At 45.8% G+C, this 23,226-nt stretch overlaps 1 protein-coding gene across 1 annotated transcript in view; it reads right to left on the bottom strand.

The window, feature by feature from the left end:
* LOC127647742 (corticotropin-releasing factor receptor 1-like) overlaps window positions 1–23,226 on the bottom strand; it is a 197,074-nt gene that overhangs the window by 114,232 nt on the left and 59,616 nt on the right. Inside the window, exon 3 of the mRNA XM_052132185.1 lies at window positions 9,392–9,442. Coding sequence (XP_051988145.1) covers window positions 9,392–9,442 — 51 coding nt within the window. The remainder of the gene's footprint in view (window positions 1–9,391; window positions 9,443–23,226) is intronic.

Raw genomic sequence — 23,226 nt, 5'->3', positions numbered from 1 at the left:
GAAAGATTAATCTTTTCTGAGATATTGAAGCCAAAAAATGATCCTTAATTTTGTATCATTTGTCAACGCAGTGCAGCAACTGCAGACCTTCAGCGGGCTAGCTAGCGAGCTCATTGGTTGCTCTGCGGCAACTGCTGCAGCCTATAGACGAACTTGGGCGAACTCGCGTCCAATGAGAGGTCTCCGCACGCTTACTGCATCAAAGCCCGCCAAAATGGACGTGGATAGAGTGCATATAAGCGTAGTTCGTAGGCTGGAACCCTGATTTTCATCTCTTCAGCGAAGCTCTTCGCATCTCTGAACTGGAAGCCGCGTCGCCGTTCGAGGGGCATCTAGCAAGCTTGGACAGCGCTCGAAGAAGCCGGCCGTCTCCGCCTCCTTCAGCCATCCTGCGAGCTACGCCATCCGGCGACGTATCCTTTTTTAGAGCAAGCTAGTTCTTAATGAACTTCACAAAAGAGTAACGAGCGTCTTTTTTAAGATGCCTCGCACCACTTGCGCTTCATGCCGCGCCCCTCTCAGCGCCGGAGACCGCCACATCATCTGCGCTCTCTGCCTGGGACTGGGGCATGCAGAGCTCGCCCTCGCTGAAGGCGGATGCGACCTCTGCGAGTAGCTTCCGATGTCGATCGACCCTGCGGGCTCGACTCGAAGCGCTCAGAACCGAAGCCGCTGCGCCGCCTTCCGTTCCGCCACGCAGGAAAAAGCGCCGCTCCCAAAGGCTGCCAGAACCGGTGATAGAAGCGACTGCCTCGCCGGAGCCTCTCCCTCAAGCATCGCTCTCACCCTCCCCGCCCCCCCGGGATGCGCAGCTGCCGCCCAGCGGCCGCACTGCGGCCATCTCGGAGGACGAGGCGGAGGATAAGGGCTGTTCCATCATGGCTTCGGACAGCGAGGAGTGGTCAGGCTCCCACGCCTCCTCCTCGGCCCAGGAATCCAGCAGGACCCGCGCAGGAGTCAAAGGGGAACTAACACACCTCCTCACACAGGCCGTTGACCGCCTCGGGCTCGAGTGGTCACCGCCCCTGAGCAGGCTCCCAACAGACTTGACGGCTGCTTTCTTCAGAGCCATCGCCGCGCAACACCCATGGCCCGGGCCGCTCCCTTCCTGCCGGAACTCCACACTGAGCTTGCAAAGTCATGGAACACGCCTTTCTCGGCCAGGATCTGTTCCCACGTCGCCACCCCTCTCGCTTCGGTGGACGGCGCCACCGAGAAGGGCTACTCCTCCATCCCCCCGGTCGAGGATTCGGTAGCAGCACACCTTTGCCCGCCCTCCGCGAGATGGCGGTCTAAGCCAGTGCTCCCGTCTAAGGCCTGCACAGCGACTTCCGCCTATGTTGGCTGCGCCTATTCCGCCGCTGGCCAAGCCGCATCTGCTCTGCACTCCATGGCCGTCTTACAGATCCTCCAAGCGGACCTTCTTCGGGAGTGGGATGAGAAAGGCAGGCACCCAGAGGCTGTTAAAGATCTAAGAAGCACGACGGACCTCGCCCTTCGTGCCACCAAGCTGCAGCCCAAGCTCTAGGAAAGTGCATGGCCTCGCTGACTGTGACCGAGAGACACCTGTGGCTAACGCTAGCCGACATGGGAGAAGCAGAGCGCTCCACGTTCCTCAACGCACCGCTCTCTCCGACCGGTCTCTTCGGCTCCGCGGTGAGTGGCATTGTTGACCGCTTTTCAGAAGTCCAGAAAGCCACCCAAGCCATGAACCTCTTCCTGCCGCGTCGCGCTAGCTCCTCTGCAGGCCGCCCACGTGACCAGCCTCCTGCTCGAGCCTCTTCACAGCGCCCAGCTCAACAAAGTCAGACTTCTCAGCGTCGACAGGGCGGGCCGCCCTCGATTGCAGTCAGACAGCCGCTGCAGACCGCCGCCCCCCCGCGGGCCTCGGTCTAAGGTTGCGCTGAAACCTGAGCAACCGAAGTCCTCCTAGCCTTGTTGAAAAAATGACGGCTCAATCCCGCCGCGGCCGGACCACCGTCAAAGCTTCGCCCCTGTCAGTCCCCTCTCTCAGGCTACTACAGTGGTGGATTCAGCAGCCAACAAGCCGGTGATACTGCCAGCTTGCCTGCACTCAAACGCCGTTTTCACGGCGACCCAAATAAATCTTGTAAAGAGCAAACATGCCTTATGTGTAGAAAATGTGCCCACAATCCAGTGTTCAGCCCTACACACAAGCATTACACTTCCAGTGTTCCTATCAGAGCCCACTCACATAAAGCGGACACAGCCCGCTCGAGTGTTAGAGTCAATAAACGCGCCCACGAATCCGTGCGCGCGCCCTTCTCTGGCAGCTCTGTCACACGACCAGCCTTATGTGTAGAAAATGTGCCCACAATCCAGTGTTCACCTCTACACACAAGCATTACACTTCCCGTGTTCCTATCAGAGCCCACTCACATAAAGTGGACACAGCCCGCTCGAGTGTTAGAGTCAATAAACGTGCCCACGAATACGTCGTGCGCCCATTCTCTGCCCGCTCTGTCACACGGCCAGCAAACACTTCTCTGTATGTAAGTCCCGTGCCCGTGACTATGCTCGCGCATCACTTAACAGATGTGACTCTTTCCCCATTCACCTCAATCGGAAGTCACTCACAGAACAGCCTGTCCCTGCTGTCTGCGAGCAGTCATGCATAAGCACAGTAAGCGGCTCACACATTCTGTTCAGCGCTGTGTGCAGCAATCAGGGCGATTTGGCCATTCACCCTCTAGCGTTACGCTTCAAAGCGTGGGAAGCTATCCCAGGGATATCCAAATGGGTGTTAAGCACAATAAAACAGGGCTATTTGCTACAGTTCAATCGCCGCCCTCCCTGCTTCAGAGCGCGGCTCGAAACTATTGTGAACACGGAAGCAGCCTGCATGCTTCGTTCAGAAATAGCAAACCTTCTGTGCAAAAGGGCCATAGAGAAAGTGCCGCCTTCGCTGAGCGAGTCGGGGTATTACAGCCGTTATTTTCTTGTCCCAAGAAAGACGGCGGCCTCAGACCAATATTAGATCTCAAGGGTTTGAACAAGGTGTTTGCAAAAAGACCGTTCAAAATGCTTACAATCAGGAAACTCCTCGCGCATACGCGCCAGGGGGACTGGTTTATCTCTCTCGATCTGAAAGATGCCTACTTTCAGATTCAGATAAATCCCCGTTACAGGCCATTCTTGAGATTCTCCTTCGATGGCCAGGTTTATCAATACACCGTCCTTCCGTTCGGCCTGTCTTTAGCACCCCGTACTTTCACGAAGTTTATGGATGCGGCGCTCGCACCCCTGCGGAGTCAGGGCTTGCGAATTCTGAACTATTTGGACGATTGACTGATTTTGGCACAGTCACATACGGAGCTTCTGTCTCACAGGACAGTTCTCCTCAGTCATCTGAACAGTTTGGGTCTTGCAGTCAATTGGACCAAGAGCTCACTACAGCCCAGTCAGGCAATTTCCTTCCTTGTAATAGAACTAGACTCCGTGGCAATGACGGCTCGCTTATCTACACAGCGCGCACGCCGTGTTCAGCGACTAGCCGCGTCCATTCAGATGAACAGCCTCACGCCTCTGAAAAAATTTCAGAGAGTGCTAGGTTACATGGCCTCAGCCGCAGCAGTACTTCAGCTGGGTTTACTGCGCATGCGCCCGCTTCAGCATTGGCTAAACACCCGCACGTCTCGCCGGGCTTGGGCCACAGGCCTCCAGCCGATCAAGGTGACTCAGACCTGTATTTCAGCTCTGCAGCCCTGGACAGTGGCCGAATGGTATCAGCGGGGAGTGACGATGGGAGCTGTATCTCGCCGAAAAGTCATCTCGACAGACACGTCCAACACGGGTTGGGGCGCGGTCTGCGAGGGCTCTCCGGTTTTTGGCCTATGGTCAGTTCAGGAAAAGCTCCTTCACATAAATTGTCTGTAAATGATAGCGGTTGAGTACGCGCTTGTGCGCTTTCTCCCGGTCATTCAGGGTCACCACGTCCTGGTCCGTTCGGACAACAGATCTGTGGTATCCTACCTAAACCGTCAGGGCGGTGTCAGATCCAGGAACCTCTTCCATCTGACGAAACGCATACTGAGTTGGTCCCAGTGCCACCTGCGCTCGCTGAGGGCAACACACATGCCAGGCCACCTGAACGACGGCCCAGACAGACTGTCCAGAGACAATATTCCTCCAGGGGAATGGTCCCTGCACGCTCAAACAGTCCAGAAGTTATGGCGCATATTCGGCAGAGCAGAGATAGACCTCTTTGCGTCAGAAGAGAACTCTCACTGCCCAATATTTTTCTCGAAGCGAGGACGCGCTGGCCCAGGACTGGCCCAACCGCCCGCTTACGCCTTCCCTCCCGTCTCGCTATTGCCACAGGTAATGCAGAGGATCAGGAAACAGCGTCACTCGGTGCTCCTCATAGCCCAGCGTTGGGAGAATCAGACATGGTTCCCGGAGCTTACGCAGCTGTCACTGACAGCGCCGTGGCCCATCCCAGTGAGAGCAGATCTCCTCTCTCAAGCTGGCGGCACGATCTGGCATCCCCACCCAGAGGCTGGGCTGCACGCGTGGGTGATCAGCGACTACCCGTCGCTCTGCCAGAAGGGGTAATAAACACCATCATACACGCTAGAGCCCCTTCCACGAGAAGACTCTTTGCGTCAAAATGATCTGTGTTTTCAAAATGGTGCACCGACAGAGACCTGGACCCAGAGACCACGGACATGTGGGGTGTCGTCGCTGCTCGTGTTTTTACAAGAGCTGCTGGATAAGGGCAGATCCCCATCCACGCTCAAAATGTATGTGGCGGCCGTCGCGGCGTTCGCTGAACCCCTGCACGGCCAGTCACTGGGAAAAAACAAGCTGGTCATCCGCTTCCTCAAGGGAGCTAGAAGGATGAACCCCCCGCGCCCCCCATCGGTTCCTATCTGGGATCTTTCTATAGTTCTCGAAACTATGAAAGCCCCCCCTTTTGAACCGCTTCAATGCGTGGATTTGAAATACCTTTCACTCAAAACCGTTTTTCTGACTGCCCTGTCATCAGTCAAGCGTGTGGGAGACCTTCACGCGCTGTCTGTCAGCTGCGTGTCTTGAGTTCGGACCAAGTGACTCCAAGGTCATTTTAAAGCCTAGACACGGCTATGTTCCCAAGGTGATCGGTACTCCTTTCAGAGCACAGGTCATTTCCCTATCGGCGCTGCCAGCATCTGATAGCGAACGCGACGCCAATCTCCTTTGCCCAGTCAGAGCACTGAGATTGTATACTGCGCGCTCCGCCTCTTTCAGACGCTCTGAGCAGCATTTCGTTTCGTTCGGAGGGCGCACCAAAGGTCTCGCCGCCTCGAAACAGACACTGTCTAGATGGATAGTGGACGCTATTGCTGCCGCATATGCGTCAAAAGACCTGCCATGTCCGTTGGGCATTAGGGCTCACTCCACTAGAGGCATGGCCTCATCGTGGGCATGGTCCAGCGGGATTTCCATTCACGACATATGTGTGGCAGCGGGCTGGGCTTCCCCCTCCACCTTTGTCAGATTTTACAATCTGGAAGTGCCCGCCCTGCAGGCAAAACTACTAGCGGTTTAATACGCTACAGCTCCCCTGGTGAGCTGCACTGATGGGACTCATTCCACACAGACCAGCACCGCCGCTCTGTCGTTCCCTTCCCACTATGTGCTTATGTATTACACACACACTGGCCCGCACTGTTGCTGGCCAAATATTATTTCCCCACTCACAAGGGCTCCCCCGGGTCCCCCCCACCCCCGGGGCTCATGCAGTGGATGCTTGGCGCGCACGCCGTTGACAATGGGTTCCTGTAGCGTAAGCTAGCTTACGCAATACGAGAGAACCTCTCGTAAGAGAACGAATCGGTTACCTAACGTAACCTCGGTTCTCTCTAGATGAGGGAACGAGTATTGCGTAGCCGGCCGTGCTTTCAGCGCCACGGCGACTTTCGCTTCATTCAATGAAAACCAGGGTTCCAGCCTACGAACTACGCTTATATGCACTCTAGCCATGCCCATTTTGGCGGGCTTTGATGCAGTAAGCGCGTGGGCGCCTCTCATTGGACGTGAGTTCGCTCAAGTTCGTCTATAGGCTGCAGCAGTTGCCGCAGATCAACCAATGAGCTCGCTAGCTAGCCCGCTCAAGGTCTGCAGTTGCTGCACTGCGTTGACAAATGATACAAAATTAAGGATAATTTTTTGGCTTCAATATCTCAGAAAAGATGAATCTTTCCCGTATCGTAAGCTAGCTTACGCAATACTCGTTCCCTCATCTAGAGAGAACCGAGGTTACATTAGGTAACCGATTCGTTTTAAAGGACCCTTAATCCTTCTTGGAGACTTTCACATTTATCTCTTAATCCACTGCATGCAGGATATATATATATATATATATATATATATATATATATATATATATATATATATATATATATATATATTATTTTTTTCTTTTTATAAATCATCTGATACGAAATGTGCATGGGTTTTTTAGATCAATTAAGCAACCCTTTCATACCGGGAGCATTTTAAATGCACTAATGTCATCATAATACTTTGATTGGTCCACTTTCTTAAATTTACTTACATTCAAACTTGGTCTTGTATTTTGCAAATTGAATATGACTTCCATGGATATATTTACTATTTATAGAACAGATAAAAAAACAAGACGTTTTGACATTTATTGTTGATACTTCTGACAAATAATTCCCATCATATGATTGATCGTTTGATGGAGTGCATGGGGAGTAAGAGGTTTCATATTTTGTCTTCATTTTAAGGGCAACATGATCATGTGGGAGGTCTTCTGGTACCCTAGGATCGGCCACATTATGTCAAATCACTGACAAGCAGCATTTCCTATCAGACATGTTTACCCTGTCAGCAGTGGGGAGACTTGGGTTCAGATAATGCATTGAAACTAGTAAGTAATCGCATTCGAATAAGGAAGGCGTGATTTGGAGGTGGTTTCTCCACTGATGGTCACCTTCATTGTATTACTGTATATACAACTTGCTTTTGCACATACTCCAAGTCACACTAACCGTTTTGGCCACTGGGGGCAGTGTTCTGAGCTTCGGTAAGCACAGATCAATTTTAGCTAAGAAAAGTCAGCCTACTGTCTCTGATTTCAGTGTGAGATCAGTCTGTTAAAGGAAAATAAATGACCGATTCCATGATAAAGTGATTCACGTGTACACACAGTAGAAGAAACTTGCTTTTGGCATTGTCATCTCTGATTTTAGTTCTGAGAGGTTGTAGAATGGTGTAAACATTGCACATTCCAGAAATGTTTTCTTTGAAACTGAATCATAATTTTCTGATTTTGTGTTTTTCCTGTTGCGATGACTGTGCAGTCTTTAAAAATTAATTGCAAGCAAATACTAAAGCATTTGTTAAGACTGTTGTGACCATTGTGGATCATTCAGAATCAGAATCAGCTTTATTGCCATGTATGCTTGCACATACAAGGAATTTGTCTTGGTGACAGGAGCTTCCAGTGCACAACAATAATTCAATAATCCTCTCAGCAGTCCGAACTGTCCTTTGTAGTCTTCTGATGTCTGATTTCGTAGCTGCACCAAACCAGACAGTTATTGAAGTGCAGTGGACAGACTCAATGACTGCTGTGTAGAACTGTATCAGCAGCGCTTGTGGCAGGTTGAACTTCCTCAGCTGGTGAAGGAAGTACAACCTCTGATGGGCCTTTTTCACAATGGAGTCAATGTGTGTCTCCCACTTCAGGTCCTGTGAGATGGTAGTGCCCAGGAACCTGAATGACTCCATTGCTGCCACAGTGCTGTTTAGAATGGTAAGGGAGTCAGTGTTGGGGTGTTCCTCCTAAAGTCCACAATCATCTCCACCGTTTTGAGCGTGTTCAGCTCCAGGTTGTTTTGACTGCACCAGTGAGCCAGCCGTTTAACCTCCTGTCTGTAAGCAGACTCATCGTCATCTCGGATGAGGCCGATGACATTGGTGTCATCTGCAAACTTCAGGAGCTTGACAGAGGGGTCCCTGGTGGTGCAGTCATTGGTGTAGAGGGAGATGAGTAGTGGGGAGATCACACATTACTGGGGGACACCAGTGCTGATTGTACAGGTGCTGGAAGTGAATTTCCCCTGTCTCACAAGCTGCTTCCTGTCCATCCGAAAGCTGGTAATCCACTGACAGATAGACGTGGGAACAGGGAGTTGGTTTAACTTATTCCGGAGAATAGCTGGGATGATGGTGTTGAAAGCCGAACTGAAGTCCACATAAAGGATCCTTGCATATGTCCCCGGTCTGTCCAGATGTTGCAGGACATGATGCAATCCCATGTTGACTGCATCATCCAAAGACCTGTTTGCTCGATAAGCAAATTGAAGGGGATCTAGAAAGGGTCCAGTGATTTCTTTCAGGTGGGCCAACACCAGTCTCTCAAATGACTTCATGAATAAAGACGTCAGGGCGACAGGTCTGTAGTCATTAAGTCCCATGATTTTTGGTTTCTTAGGGACAGGGATAATAATTTAGCATTTGAAGCAGCATGGGACTTCACGCTGCTACAGTGATCTACTGAAGATCTGAGTGAAGTTAGGGGCCAGTTGGTTAGCACAGGATTGGTGGCACGCTTGTGAGACGCCATCTGGGCCTGAAGTCTTCCTCGTCTTTTGCTTCCAAAAGCCGCGCAACACATCATCTTCACAGATCTTGAGAGCAGGTTGAGTAGCGGAGGGAGGGGGTTGCAGGAGCTGTTGGTGTTTGTGTGTAGTGAAGGTCAGAGTGGGTGTGGGGAGTGAGATTGGGCCTTTCAAATCTACAGTAAAACACATTCAGGTTGTCAGCCAATCCTTGGTCCACCACAGGGTTGGGGGTAGGAGTACTGGAATTAGTAAGTTGTTTCAGGCCATTCCACACTGATGCAGGGTCTTTAGCTGTTTTTCAGCTTCTCAGAGTAGCTTCTTTTAGTGACTCTGATTTCCTTATTCAGTGTGTTCCTGGCCTGATTATACAAGACTCTATCCCCACCCCTGTAAGCATCCTCTTTGGCATGATGAAGCTGTCCGAGTCTCCCTGTAAACCATGGTTTATCATTGTCGAATGATAAAAATGTCCTATTAGGGATGCACATGTCCTCACAGAAACTGATGTATGATGTAACCGTATCTGTGAGCTCGTCCAGGTCTGTAGCTGCAGCTTCAAAAACACTCCAATCAGTGCAGTCAAAGCAGGCTTGTAGGTAATTCATATATGCAGACTTAGAATGAATTGTGAAGACTAATCTTCAATATTGGATCTGTTATTTCAATTGGAAACTGAATATTTTCTTGCAATTTAAAACATATCAAAATCACTGGCAGTAATAATATATGTTGTCTCTGTTTGCATTTTCCATGTTTACAAATGGATATTGTAAAGACTTTAGATGTACACTAACCTGTTGAGTTCGTGGGACTGGACGTCAGATTCCACAGGATCAAAGTACGAGCTAGGACAAAAACAAAAAAAACAATCAACTTATTTATTAAAGTACGTCTTTTCTGAAGTGCATTTTTATTAATTGAGTTCATTTTAATTATTACTATTATAATTATTTTTAAGTGTTCTTAAGTGCAACTACAATTGCCAAACGGAATGGAAAAAAAAAGAATAGTTCTTGCTTTCAAACTTGTTTTCGAAAAAGTTCCCGAACACAACAATTGGAAAACTTTTTGAGTGCATGTTGATATGTCTGGATAGTTGGTTTGCACAAACAAACAGAGCAATATTTTGCCACAGAGCCACAGTGTTTTCACTTTATGGGGATTTTACCCTAAGTAAGGCTTACTTGTAGTTGTATTACATGTAGTACAAATGATGATGGGATAGAAAAAGAAACAATTCATAGTGGCAAAAAAAGTTTTGATAAAAATAAGCTAAGCTTAATCAATCAATGTCTTCTATGCAGAAATAAATGTAATGCCTACTGCTGTGCACATTTCGGGTCTAATACAACAAAACACCTTATTTTGTGCAATGACTGGTGGATGATGGCAGTTCTTGTGGAGTGTGTCACATTTACAAACACTCCCACCCTCACTCCTGCATTCATCCATCCAGAACCTGGCTTTAGATTTAATTTACGGCACATATTTCCTTAGGTTTCTTGCCGACAACGGATCAAAGCCCATCGATACTATCTATGTAAATAAAACAGGGAAGACAAAAACTTGCAGGGCTGTTTTTAATAATATTACTGATAAGCTCCCATGACCATGTCCTCTCTGATGTCTATCATCTAAGATCAGCAGGTCAAAGAATGATTGTATTGAAAGAAACCAAAACGAACACGGGGGTTCTCTGTGCTTTCAACCTGATGTCTGGAGTTTGATCATTTCCTTCAAGCTTGTACTGTATTTATTAAAGGCAAAGATATAATCCCTGTTGAAAAGACCAGCACAGCTTCAAAACAGCATTCACTACATGACCAAAAGTATAAGGAAATCTCCTTCTAATTAACTTCATGCATTCCTAATGCTATGGCACGCAATGGCATTCTAAATCTACACAATTGTGTGCTTTCAACTTTGAGGCAACAGTTTTAAGTGATAACATTTAATGGAAATGTATGCTGTTCTAAGCTGGGGTTTTTTAGCACAGATGTGATTGATGTCATTGAAGGCAATTTATCATTGTTGATTTTTTGTCTTCAGATCTGTTGTACATCTGCAGTAAACCTGGTGTTTACAAGGCCTTGTAACATGCAAACGTTGCACAAACATGATATGATTTGCAAAGCCTTTCTTCGATAATTTTAGACATCTAAAGTAATTTTAAACCAGCAAAATAAGAAACAAAAAATCCAACTTAACTTTCAACTTTCATCTGTTTGTCCGCAAATTACATTTATTAAACATTTGAATCTCTGCTGTAGAGATTTGTGTTGACAAGGCCTCCTTTTGCCTATGACATCATGGTTGAATTTGTTTCTCTATTCTCCCTCCTGACTTCTGTTCAATGAGATAAAACAAGCACACATCTATTAATCTTCTTGCCTACAAAAGTGATGGTGAGTTTGTCTGGCTCCATAGGAGCAAAACACATAAAATCCTAAGCTAGCATGTCACTGTGTCTGCCCATCCTCCAGCCCAAATATAAACTAGTGTATAGGCCTGTTTGAATCATTCATAATGGATAATAGCAGCTGCGCTTTCATGTTTTTTTTTAAAGAAATGAATAAACTTTAAAACAATGTTTTCTCAGTACTGTGCAATAAACACGTTAATTCAAAAATGAGGATCCACCAAATAGATGAGGTTTGTTTATTTGGCTACACAATGAGGCCCACTGTTGTTCCTTCAAATGTAATTCACCCTGACAGCCTTGTTTGTATTTAGTTTACAGATATTATGAGAATATCATGACTCTCAGGAGATGTGTGAGATAACCACATTTTATCTCGATGTGCTTAATACAAGCTCCTTGTAAAAATCACTCTCGGGACACAGTATCCATTCTTGGCTGTGATCTACTCAAAAATCCCTGTTTATAGTTTGGGGTTCAAAATCTTCACTTGTGTGAGTTATGTAAGAGTAATTTAAGTTAGTGAAGAGTTATTGAATACATATCCTCATAACACAGTCCTGAGCTGAGAACCAAAAACAAGACGTGCAACCCCTACTGTGTAGTTTGCTGTCTGAGTTTAAACTAAATGTGATATCAGTGCAGGGTCTAAAAACTTAATCGAGTGGTGGAACGAAGCCAAGGGCACCCGCAGTTCACAGTGTGGACAAACAGAAATGTTTGTGTGCAGATGTATTTGTCAGTGTGAGAGAAAGGGAGAGTGTGTGCATGCATTTGTGAGAATATATAAACAAGTTATTCACAGTACAGTGTTTAGCCATTTCTGTGATTTATTTTGAGTTTGCTTGTACAAAAATTCTTACTTGAGCTCCCTTACATAACTTATAAAGGAAATATTCTTTTTGCAAAAAAGCACAGAGCACATGCTTCATGAATTAAAGTAGTGTAAGTCAAATGTACAAATGTATAGGGTTTGTAAAATGCATAACAATAAACTTGCAAACTATTTATATGATGAAAAGCCTAAATACATTCATGTTAAAATATGAACATTTAAAGTGATGTTTCTCTATTGTGTACAATACCTTTGTATAAAGTATTTGTAAAGCAATAGTTTATAGTTAATTGATCATTTATAAATGATTGTTCCTACATTATTAATGCATTAATAAACTACATATAAATAGCATGTTATTTCTTTCTATTCACTTTAGCAAATTATTTATTATTGTTTAATAAGTTAATATATAGGCATTTTGATAATTATTTTTATCTTTAGTAAACACCTTGTTAATAATACCTAACTGATGTATTTTAGTTGATGCAAACCAGTGTAAAGAAGTGTTTATGAGAACATACAGAAAGCATAAATTAATAGTTAATAAAGATATTAAATATGTAATGATTTAGATCCATATTTCTGCTTCACATGTTTATTAATGTTTTAGGAACACTTACTATTAAATAAATTAATGCTTAATAAAGGTCTTAAAAAAGAACATACTAATGACTGGCTAAGAATGTTGTGTGGCCTAATCTAAAGTGAGAACTACATATGCCTATTTAAACATTTATTAACATGGTTTAACAGTAAGTATGAACAGCTGGCCTGGGAACATTGAGAGAGTTTCACCCGTTCGGGCGAGTACTGCATTGTCAGTAAATCTTCCGTTGATCTTGTAAATGTGTTGTACATGTGTCCTAGTCGTATTATTAAACCACAGCAGCCTGCAATTTCATTTAAGAAATATCCAGTTCTCTTGTGTTGCATGCTTCAAAGTGATGTGTGAAGGCGCTGACACACTAAAAACATCACATTTTGACTTCTGTAATCTGTGTATTAGATTACAGAATGCGAAAAGCTCATTAAATGTGAAGCATGCAGCACATTCTAGATTATTTATTTAATGAAATTGCAGCCTCTTACAGTGTAACAATCAAACGACCATGAAGCGAACTGCTTATCCAGAAGTGTGAAACTTCCATCAAACAGACAGAAACTGTAACAGTGATTCATCAAAATAAGAGTTAGGTTTAAATGGACACATGCTGTTATGACATAAAATATATTATTACTTCATAGTAAAAAATGTATATTCATTTTAAGAATAATGATAACAATAATTATTTGTTATGAAGGTAAGTGAGGACCCAAAAGCGATGTATAAAAACAGAGTCTTTAATGAAGCTCAGAAAATAACGTCAACACAAAGTCTTCTCCTTGAGAGGAATACAAACAAAAGCAGCCCGCAGAGAGGGCGATAACAAAATGGCAAAACAAATGCTTCCTTCGAGCTGTAGTTAGTCCACGGGTAGCTGAAGAGTACCCCTCCCTCAATGAGCGCCTCCTGGCACTTCCAAGGAGGAGACCTGGCGGCGACGGAGGAAATCATCGATAAGTGAACGGTCCAACACGTCCCGAGAGGGAACCCAACTTCTCTCCTCGGGTCCGTAACCCTCCCAATCAACCAGAAACTGATGACCACGACCCCGAGCGCGCATGTCAAGAATCTTGCGGACCCTATAGATAGGAGCGCCATCAACATGAACGGGAAGAGAGGGGGGACGAGTGGAAGCGCGAATAGCGGGCTTAACACAGGAGACGTGAAAAACTGGGTGGACGCGGCGCAGATAGCGGGGGAGAAGAAGTCGCACCGCGGCGGGGCTAATAACCTGCGAGATGCGGAACGGACCGATGAAGCGTGGAGTTAACTTACGCGAGACAGATTTAAGGGGAAGGTTAAGGGTGGAAAGCCATACCCTCTGGCCGCGACAATATCTGGGGCTCTTAGTTCTACGCTTGTTAGCCGCCCTCACAGTCTGTTCCCTATAACGGCAGAGAGCTGATCTAACACCCCTCCAGGTTCGACAAAAGCTTGAGCGGACGGGACGCTGGAGTCAGCGATTTGGGATGAGAACAGCGGAGGTTGGTACCCGAGGCTGCTCTGAAAAGGAAACAGGCCGGTAGCAGACGACAGAAGCGAGTTATGGGCGTATTCAGCCCAGGGAACGTGTTCGGACCAGGACGCGGGGTTACGGAAAGATAGGCTGCGCAAGATGCGGCCGACAGTCTGATTGGCCCGTTCGGCTTGACCGTTAGATTGAGGGTGGAAGCCGGACGAGAGACTGACGGAAGACCCAATTAAGCGACAAAACTCCTTCCAAAACTGGGACGTAAATTGCGGACCTCTATCCGAAACAATATCAGAGGGGAGGCCATGAATCTTGAAAATATTCTCGATGACTATTTGCGCCGTCTCTCTGGCAGAAGGGAGCTTAGTGAGGGGAATAAAATGGGCCGCTTTAGAAAATCGATCGACGACAGTGAGAATGACAGTATTGCCCGCCGACGCAGGGAGTCCGGTAATGAAATCTAAGGCGACGTGTGACCACGGTCGAGAGGGGATGGGAAGTGGTCTGAGAAGTCCGGCCGGAGGGGAGTTCCCGGATTTAGTCTGCGCGCAGACGGAACAAGCCGCCACGAAACGACGCGTGTCGCGTTCCCGAGTGGGCCACCAAAAACGCTGGCGAATGGAAGCGAGCATGCCCCGAACGCCGGGGTGACCAGCCAATTTGGCCGAGTGAGCCCACTGAAGAACGGCCAGGCGGGTGGGGGCGGGAACGAAGAGGAGGTGTCTAGGACAGGTGCGCAGCGAGGGAGTGAGAGTGAGCGCTCGTTTAACCTGCCTCTCTATTCCCCAGACAGTTGACCCAACAATACGGGCCGTAGGGAGAATCCCCACGGGGTCCGTGGAGACTTCGGGGGAATAGAGACGTGACAGGGCATCGGGCTTAGTGTTCTTGGAACCAGGGCGGTAGGAAATAACGAAATCGAACCGGGCAAAAAACAGAGCCCAACGAGCCTGGCGCGCGTTGAGTCGTTTGGCGGAGCGAATGTATTCCAGGTTCCGGTGGTCAGTCCAGACGACAAAAGGAACGGTCGCCCCCTCCAACCACTGTCGCCACTCGCCTAGAGCTAGGCGGATGGCGAGCAGCTCGCGGTTACCCACGTCACAGTTACGTTCAGGCGGCGACAAGCGATGCGAAAAGTACGCGCGTTGGGAAAGGATGGCACCCACGCCCACCTCTGATGCGTCAACCTCGACCACGAACTGTTTGGAAAAATCAGGCATAACAAGGATGGGCGCGGACGTGAAGCGGGTCTTGAGGAGATCAAAGGCCCCCTGGGCGGAACCGGACCATTTGAAGCATGACTTGACAGACGTAAGGGCAGTCAGGGGGGCAGTCACCTGACTGAAATTACGAATGAATCAAATCAAAATCAAATCAAATCAAATCACCGGTGCTCCATTGATGGTGATGGGGCTGTGTTCTCCGTCTTTCTTCCTGAAGTCCACAACAAGCTCCTTGGTTTTACTGACGTTGAGGGAGAGGTTGTGCTCCTGACACCAGCGTGTCAGAGTGTGCACCTCCTCTCTGTAGGCTCTTTCATCATTGTCAGTGATCAGACCTACCACCGTCGTATCGTCAGCAAACTTAATGATGGCATTGGAGCTATGTGTTGCCACACAGTCATGTGTGTACAGGGAATACAGGAGTGGGCTGAGAACACAGCCCTGCGGGGCTGTGTTCGTCGATAAAAGTTTGCGAAACCGAGAAAGCGCTGCAGCTCGACGCGCGACTTAGGAACGGGCCAGTCTAAAACGGCTTGGACCTTAGCAGAATCCATCTTAATGCCCTCTGCAGAAATGACAGAGCCGAGGAAATTAACGGAGGCGGCATGAAAGGTGCATTTCTCAGATTTAACGTGAAGACGGTTCTCTAAAAGGCGCTGGAGGACGCGACGCACATGCTGGACATGAATCTGGAGAGACGGAGAGAAAATCAGGATGTCGTCAAGATAAACGAAAACAAAGATGTTTAGCATGTCTCTCAGGACGTCATTAATTAGTGCCTGAAAAACGGCAGGGCGTTAACGAGGCTGACCGGGAGAACCCGATATTCAAAATGCCCTAACGGAGTGTTAAACGCAGTCTTCCACTCGTCCCCCTCCCTAATGCGCACAAGATGGTAAGCGTTACGCAGATCCAATTTGGTGAAAAATTTGGCTCCATGCAGGATCTCAAAAGCTGATGACATAAGAGGGAGCGGGCAACGATTCTTAACTGTTATGTCATTCAAGCCTCGATAATCAATGCAGGGACGTAAGGAACCGTCCTTCTTCTGCACAAAAAAAACCCTGCCCCGGCGGGAGAAGAGGAGGGGACAATAGTACCGGCCTCGAGAGCTACGGATAGATAATCCTCGAGAGCTTGGCGTTCGGGAGCCGACAGCGAGTAAAGTCTACCCGGGGTGGTGGTACCTGGACGAAGTTCGATACTACAATCATAAGAACGATGGGGAAGTGGCCCGGAACGACAGAACGCCGTTCGCAGATCGTGATATTCCTCCGGTACTCCGACAAATCACCAGGCTCCTCCTGAAAAACAGAGACAGAGGATACAGGGGGAACAGCAGACATTAAACATTTAACATGACAAGAGACATTCCACGAAAGGACAGTATTCTTAGCCCAATTAATAGAGGGATTATGTTGAACTAACCAGGGATGGCCTAAAACAATAGGGGCGAAAGGGGACTGAAAAATAAAAAAAGGAAATGGTCTCGCTGTGATTACCGGAGACAGTGAGGGTAAGGGGTACCGTCTCATGCTGAATCTTAGGAAGGGAACTGCCATCCAGGGCAAACGGGGCTGTGGGCTGACATAAGTCCATGAGAGGGATACCATGTTCCCGAGCCCAGGTTTCGTCCATGAAGCAGCCCTCCGCGCCAGAGTCAACCAACGCCCTGCAGGTGGCAGCCGAGCCCGTCCAGCGGAGATAGACAGGAAGAGTGGTGCAAGACCTCGAAGGAGAGGCCAGAGTAGTAGCGCTCACAAGTAGCTGTTCTCTAACTGGCGAGCACTGGCCCTTTACCGGGCAGGAGGTCACGAAGTGTGCGGCAGAACCGCAGTAGAGGCAGAGACGGTGGGTGATCCTCCGCTCCTTCTCCTTAGCCGAAATGTGAATGCCCCCCAGTTGCATGGGCTCAGGAACCAAGGTGGTGGAGGAGGGTGGTAGTGCAGCGGAGAGGGGTGCAAATGAAAATGTAGCCTCCTGGTCGCGAGCTCGGCGACGGCAATCGAAACGCCTCTCTAGGTGAATGGCGAGCTCGATCACAGCATCCATGCGGGAGGGTACCTCTCGGGAAAGAATCTCCTCCTTTACCTCCGTGCAGAGACCATCCAAAAAACGTGCGAGCAGCGCCGGCTCATTCCAGTCACAGGAGGCTGCGAGAGTACGGAACTCAATGGAGTAGTCGGTAATGGACCGCTTACCCTGACACAAAGACGACAGGACCCGGGATGCCTCCTCCCCAAAAACAGAGTGGTCAAAAACCCGTATCATCTCCTCCTTGAAATCCTGATAACAGTTAGTACATACAGCTTTCGCCTCCCAGATGGTAGTTCCCCACTCTCGAGCCCGTCCAGAAAGGAGAGATATTACGTAGGCGATGCGGGCTCTGCTCTGGGAATAAGTAGTGGGCTGGAGAGAAAAAACTACATCACACTGGGTGAGAAATGCGCGGCACTCTGTGGGCTCACCAGCATAGCACAGCGGGTTATTGATCCTGGGTTCAGTAGGCACAGGAGTCTTGGAGGCGACCGATGAATCAAGGCGAAGAAGGTGTACCTGACCTGTGAGGTGGGCGACTCGAGCAGCCAGGGTCTCAAACATGTTTGAGACGGCATGTTGCGCAGCAGATAGCTCCATCTCGTGTCTGCCCAGCATCGCGCCCTGGAACCTGACGGCAGTCCGTAAAGGATCCGGAGTCGCTGGGTCCATCTTGGTCGGATTCTTCTGTTATGAAGGTAAGTGAGGACCCAAAAGTGATGTATAAAAACAGAATCTTTAATGAAGCTCAGAAAATAACGTCAACAAAAAGTCTTCTCCTTGAGAGGAATACAATCAAAAGCAGCCCGCAGAGAGGGCGATAACAAAATGGCAAAACAAATGCTTCCTTCGAGCTGTAGTTAGTCCATGGGTAGCTGAAGAGTACCACTCTCTCGTGGTGTCAGGTAACTGGGCACAGAGATAGGGAATGGCCTTTACCGGTGAACAGTTTAGTGACGGCGGATGCCAACAGGACAGGACTCTGGACAGAGACACACAGGGCGGTAGTTGCTTCTAGAGATAGTAACACAGAGTGAGAATCCGACAGAGAATGTAGTGAGAGCGATGAGAGAAATAGAGAGCTAATCAGAGGAAAGAGGGAACAGGTGGATTAATGAGGAACTCAGGGAAGATGAGAAACAGCTGGGAGCGGAGGAAAGGAGAGGGAAAGTAACATAGAACGACCAACAGAGGGAGACAGAGTAGAGGGAAAGAACAGAAGTGAGACATAACATGACATTATTAGTAGTAGTAGAATAAATATTATTATTACTATTATTATATCAGGAAGAATTATATTTAATCAAATTGCACAAGAAAGTGTGCTACTGTACTGAATTTACTGTAAGTTTCAAATTTATACAGTGATTCTCTGTTGTGCTCACGTTATTTGACAAACAATTATTGTTTTAGATTCAGCCGTGATGTTATTGAAACACTTTATTTGATCAAATAATTTCATTTGAGAACTCTATTAATTAATTTGATCAGTCACATTTTCGATTAATCTTTTAAACAGGGAATTCAGAATAAAATTTTATGGAAAGCAGAATTTGGGAAAACAAAGCAGAATTAGGAAAAAAATCGGGTCCTATTTTTTTATGCCCTGCAAACTTAAACATTTGCATTTTCTTTGAAGTAATAAAAGTTGTTGATGGATGCTTTCTACCACCCCTAGAGTCGCAAGTTAGAATCCAGGGTGTGCTGAGTGAAACCAGCCAGGTCTCCTAATCAACCAAATCGGCCCAGTTGCTAGGGAGTGTAGGTGGCGGAGTGGTGGTGGCGTAGTGGGCTAAAGCACTTAACTGGTAATCAGAAGGTTATAGGTTTGATCCCCACAGCCACCACCATTGTGTCCTTGAGCAAGGCACTTAACTCCAGGTTGCTCTGGGGGGATTGTCCCTGTAATAAGTGCACTGTAAGTCGCTTTGGATAAAAGCATCTGCCAAATGCATAAATGTAAATGTTAATGTAAACTCCTCGTGATTGCGATTAGTGGTTCTCGCACTCAATGGGGCGCGTGGTAAATTGTGCGTAGATCGCGGAGAGTAGGAGTGTCGCGGAATGTCATGTACAATGAGTTATGTGATAAGATACACATCTGCCCCTGCAATCTCTGGAAAATTATTACATAAAATGCCCTATTCAGAAACCACAAACTACTATTATTATTCCATCCAGCTCAGCACTGAAAAAGTAACATGTATGGCATGACAACGTCGCTTGTACACTTCAGCAGCATAGTAAGGACATTTTTACTAATGAATTGCAAAAGGCACTGAATTGGCAAAATATCATTTAAAGTCAATAATATTATGTTACATGCTATTTCCTATTATTTATTTATAATATTTTTTACCATTTCATTACTGTCATGTGACTTGTCAAGTGGTGACGTGCTGGCTGTTTCTAGAGCACGTGCACAGACTGTAGTGGTATTTCTGGACTTTCCTTCTGGAATCGGATTACATTTACTGAAATATTTATAGCTGATCCACTGGTGAAACTGAATTAAACAGTTGTTTTAATTGGCAATAATGAGAACGAGTCTGCTTATAAAACTTAATAGGATGGAACATGCTTTTTTTTTTTTTAAAGGGTTAGTTCACCCAAAAATGAAAAAATTCCCATAATTTACTCACCCTCAAGCCATCCCAGTTGTATATGACTTTCTTCTTTCAGCCAAACACAATCAGAGTTATATAAAAAAATATCCTGGCTCTTCCAAGCTTTATAATCAGAATGAATGGTACCAATCCATACAGCTCCAGGGGGTTAATAAAGACCTTATGAAGCGAAGCAATGAATTTTTGTAAGAAAAATATCCATATTTATAACTTTATATATAACTATACTATAATCACTGTGTAAAGGTAATATAAGGGAAAAGATGAGGCGAGAACCGGCTTGACAATATAAATAATAGTTTAATGAAGAAATAAACCAAACGACACAAGCACACATGAAGGTCAGCTGCCCGTAAACGATCTCTCTCTCGTCGCACCTTTCTTCCGCAGTCGGCCTTTATCCCTCTCAGAGGCTTAATTAGTCTGATAAGGGACCGGGTGTGTCTAATCACGACCCAGCCCCGCCCTCCACCCTGTCACAAAATGGCTTCCGGTAATGGCCGTCGACGCGTTCATGAGAGAGTCGAGTTCTGGCACATGACGTAGGCGTAGTGTAGGCTCCGGTGAGAAGTGACGAACATGGAAACGCAGAGGATAGAGGAAGCCAGTGATGATAGTTTATAAAGTTATAAATATGGATATTTTTCTTACAAAAAAAGAAGGCCTTTATTAACCCCCTGGAGCTGTATGGATTACTTTTTTGATGGATGGATGCGCTTTTTTGGAGCTAAAGTACCATTCATTTCGATTATAAAGCGTGGAAGAGCCAGGATATTTTTTGGTGTTCGGCTGAAAGAAGAAAGTCATATACACCTAGGATGGATTGAGGGTGAGTAAATTATGGGATAATTAAAATTTTTGGGTGAACTAACCCTTTAAGTTTAGTGTCTGTTTTGAGCCTTTGCGAATGAGATGCTGTGGAGATGGTTATTTCACAGCCACATTTTCAGAGTGATGGATCATTAATAAATGTTAATTAGGCTTCTACAGTTCTCACTTAAGATTAGGTCACGCAAAAGTTTTAGTTAGCAATTAGTCAATGCTTTATTTTGACCTATATATAATAGTATTATTTGCTTAAATAGTAAGTGTTACTAAAACAGTAACAAATACATGAATTAAGGTTTAAATGTTTTAATTTATAAATGATCAATTGACCATAACAACTAGGTATTAATAATAAAAGTAATGCCTTACAAATACTTTATACCATGTAGTTATTTTAAAGTGTTACAAAATTAAATAAAGGAAAACAGTTAAAACAGCTTAGATTTATTATCATAAACTATTTTTATATAAAAATATATGACAACAGACTTAATAAAGCCTAGAACTACAATAGAGTTAAAGCCACAATTCTGTTCGTTTTTTTTTTTGTTTTTTTTTTCAAAACTGAGGATGATTTCCAACAATTTTGTGAAACATTTCCAAAGACTCTGATATATACATTTTTCAGAGACTAGAAAAGACATCTGAAATCTTATGATTGAACATGGATTCTTTTTACGAAATACAGATGGTAACAGGTGCATGGTATAGCATGTTAGCATAACATTAGCCAGAGATGGGAACTCGAGTTAGATACACAGACTCGAGTCGCACTCAGGTTGTGTTTTAATAGACTTCAGACTCGACTCCAGACTCAACATGAAATGACTTCAGACTTGTGACAAAAAGCACTCATGAATATTTAAAAAATGACTTGAGTCTTTTATCCTTAACTATTCATATCTTAAAGGAAGAATTTGTGTTTTATAAGTATGGTTTTATTACATCTACGTCATATTTCACCATATATTGTTGGGTTGCCACCCTCCCCATAGCAAAATATGGGATCATTAATCATCAATATTTAAAGATGAAAAGTACTGATTCAATACAGGATGCGATTTGTCCCATATTTTAACCTGGTCAGATGGCATCATGGTGAAATCATGTTGCCTACTGTGCTAAAATGTCCTAATACTGTGGTGGATGTGATAAGGGACCATCTGAAAAGTCCACACAAACAACCCAAACTTCAACAATCAAAGAAATGGTCCAAGGCTAGGGCAGGGTCCGGAGGCCACAACATTTTCCCCTTCATGTTCAGTGGCATGAGGGTTGGCATCCTCTGAGATGGCCTTGCTACCTAAGGGCTGCGCCGAGTGTTGGGGTGGTGGTGGCCCGGCATCCGTGCCCACCAGCCGTGATGCGTACAGTACTCCCCGGCAACTCATCCAAACCATGCCGAGGGATCGGGTCCACCAGTGTGTGAACACAAGGAGACAGAAGCCAGCTTCCCGAGGAGAGGCACACTCTGTGTTTTAATGGCAGAGGGGTGTTTATTTAAAATAATAATAAACAGAAAATGTCCAGAAAGGGGAATTAGAGTGTTAATTTGGGACAGTGTCCACAATAATAGAGAATACAGCATCCTCGTGGCTAGACAGGGCTTTGTGAATGATGGGGAGTGTCCAGTGGATTGGTCCAGGACATGGGCAGGTTACAGCAGCCGCAACGTTCTCCCCTCCATGGTCTGTGGCACAAGACCGCCACATGCTAATCCACTGATAATCTTCTAATGATCTGTTAACCGTAGCAGTCAGATAAATTAACCAGTCAGCTGAATTCGAGAACCAAATCAGTCAGTTTCTTGAAATAATCATGTTTTCAAACAGGATCAACTGATTTGTTTACTTTTATGATGCCTTTTTTACCTTTTGGAGCTTCATAGCTCCAGTTCTCATTCACTCTCATTATACTGAAAAAAAGGGTCCAGAGTATTCTTAATAATTCACCTTCTGTTTTCCATTGAAGAAAAATGTAATCTAGGTTTGGAATGATAAAAATAACATGAATAATGACAGAAATTATATTTTTGAATGAACTATTCCTTTAAGCAGACACAATTCTCTGTTAGACCTATAATGTAGGGAGATATTGGGCACAGTTGGAAATGACTCATTCTTCTTTTGAAACAGCACAGACTCAAAGCCATAACTCAACTAAAAGATATTTTCTCATGATAACATAGTGTGAGCTTTATTACATGTTGCATGATTTATTGTACATATTGTGCGGACCCCCCAAAGCCATCATACTGCGGGTAAAAATCAATTTGAGCAACACAAGCAACTGCAAACTCGTGTACATCATTACCATGACTACATGTCAATTGTTGAATGGGCACTTGATACTTTGGTGTTAATTACATTGAGTTAGCTCTATGTTACATCTAATCACAGGTTTCCTATAAGTATCCTGAACTTTACACAAGCTCGAATTCTTATGTTTTGATATCAGAATTACCTTTCATAATGCCTGTGTAAACAACCATAATAAAATAACATGACCTCAGATGAAATCTGAGAATCTCCACTCCGGATATCTTATCATCTTACAAAATATTGCATCCGGGAGACTTGATA

This window comes from Xyrauchen texanus, chromosome 8 (genome assembly GCF_025860055.1).
Source record: "Xyrauchen texanus isolate HMW12.3.18 chromosome 8, RBS_HiC_50CHRs, whole genome shotgun sequence".
NCBI lineage: Eukaryota > Metazoa > Chordata > Actinopteri > Cypriniformes > Catostomidae > Xyrauchen > Xyrauchen texanus.
The sequence above is the reverse complement of the archived record's forward strand: the minus strand, read 5'-3'. Positions and strand labels throughout refer to the sequence as shown.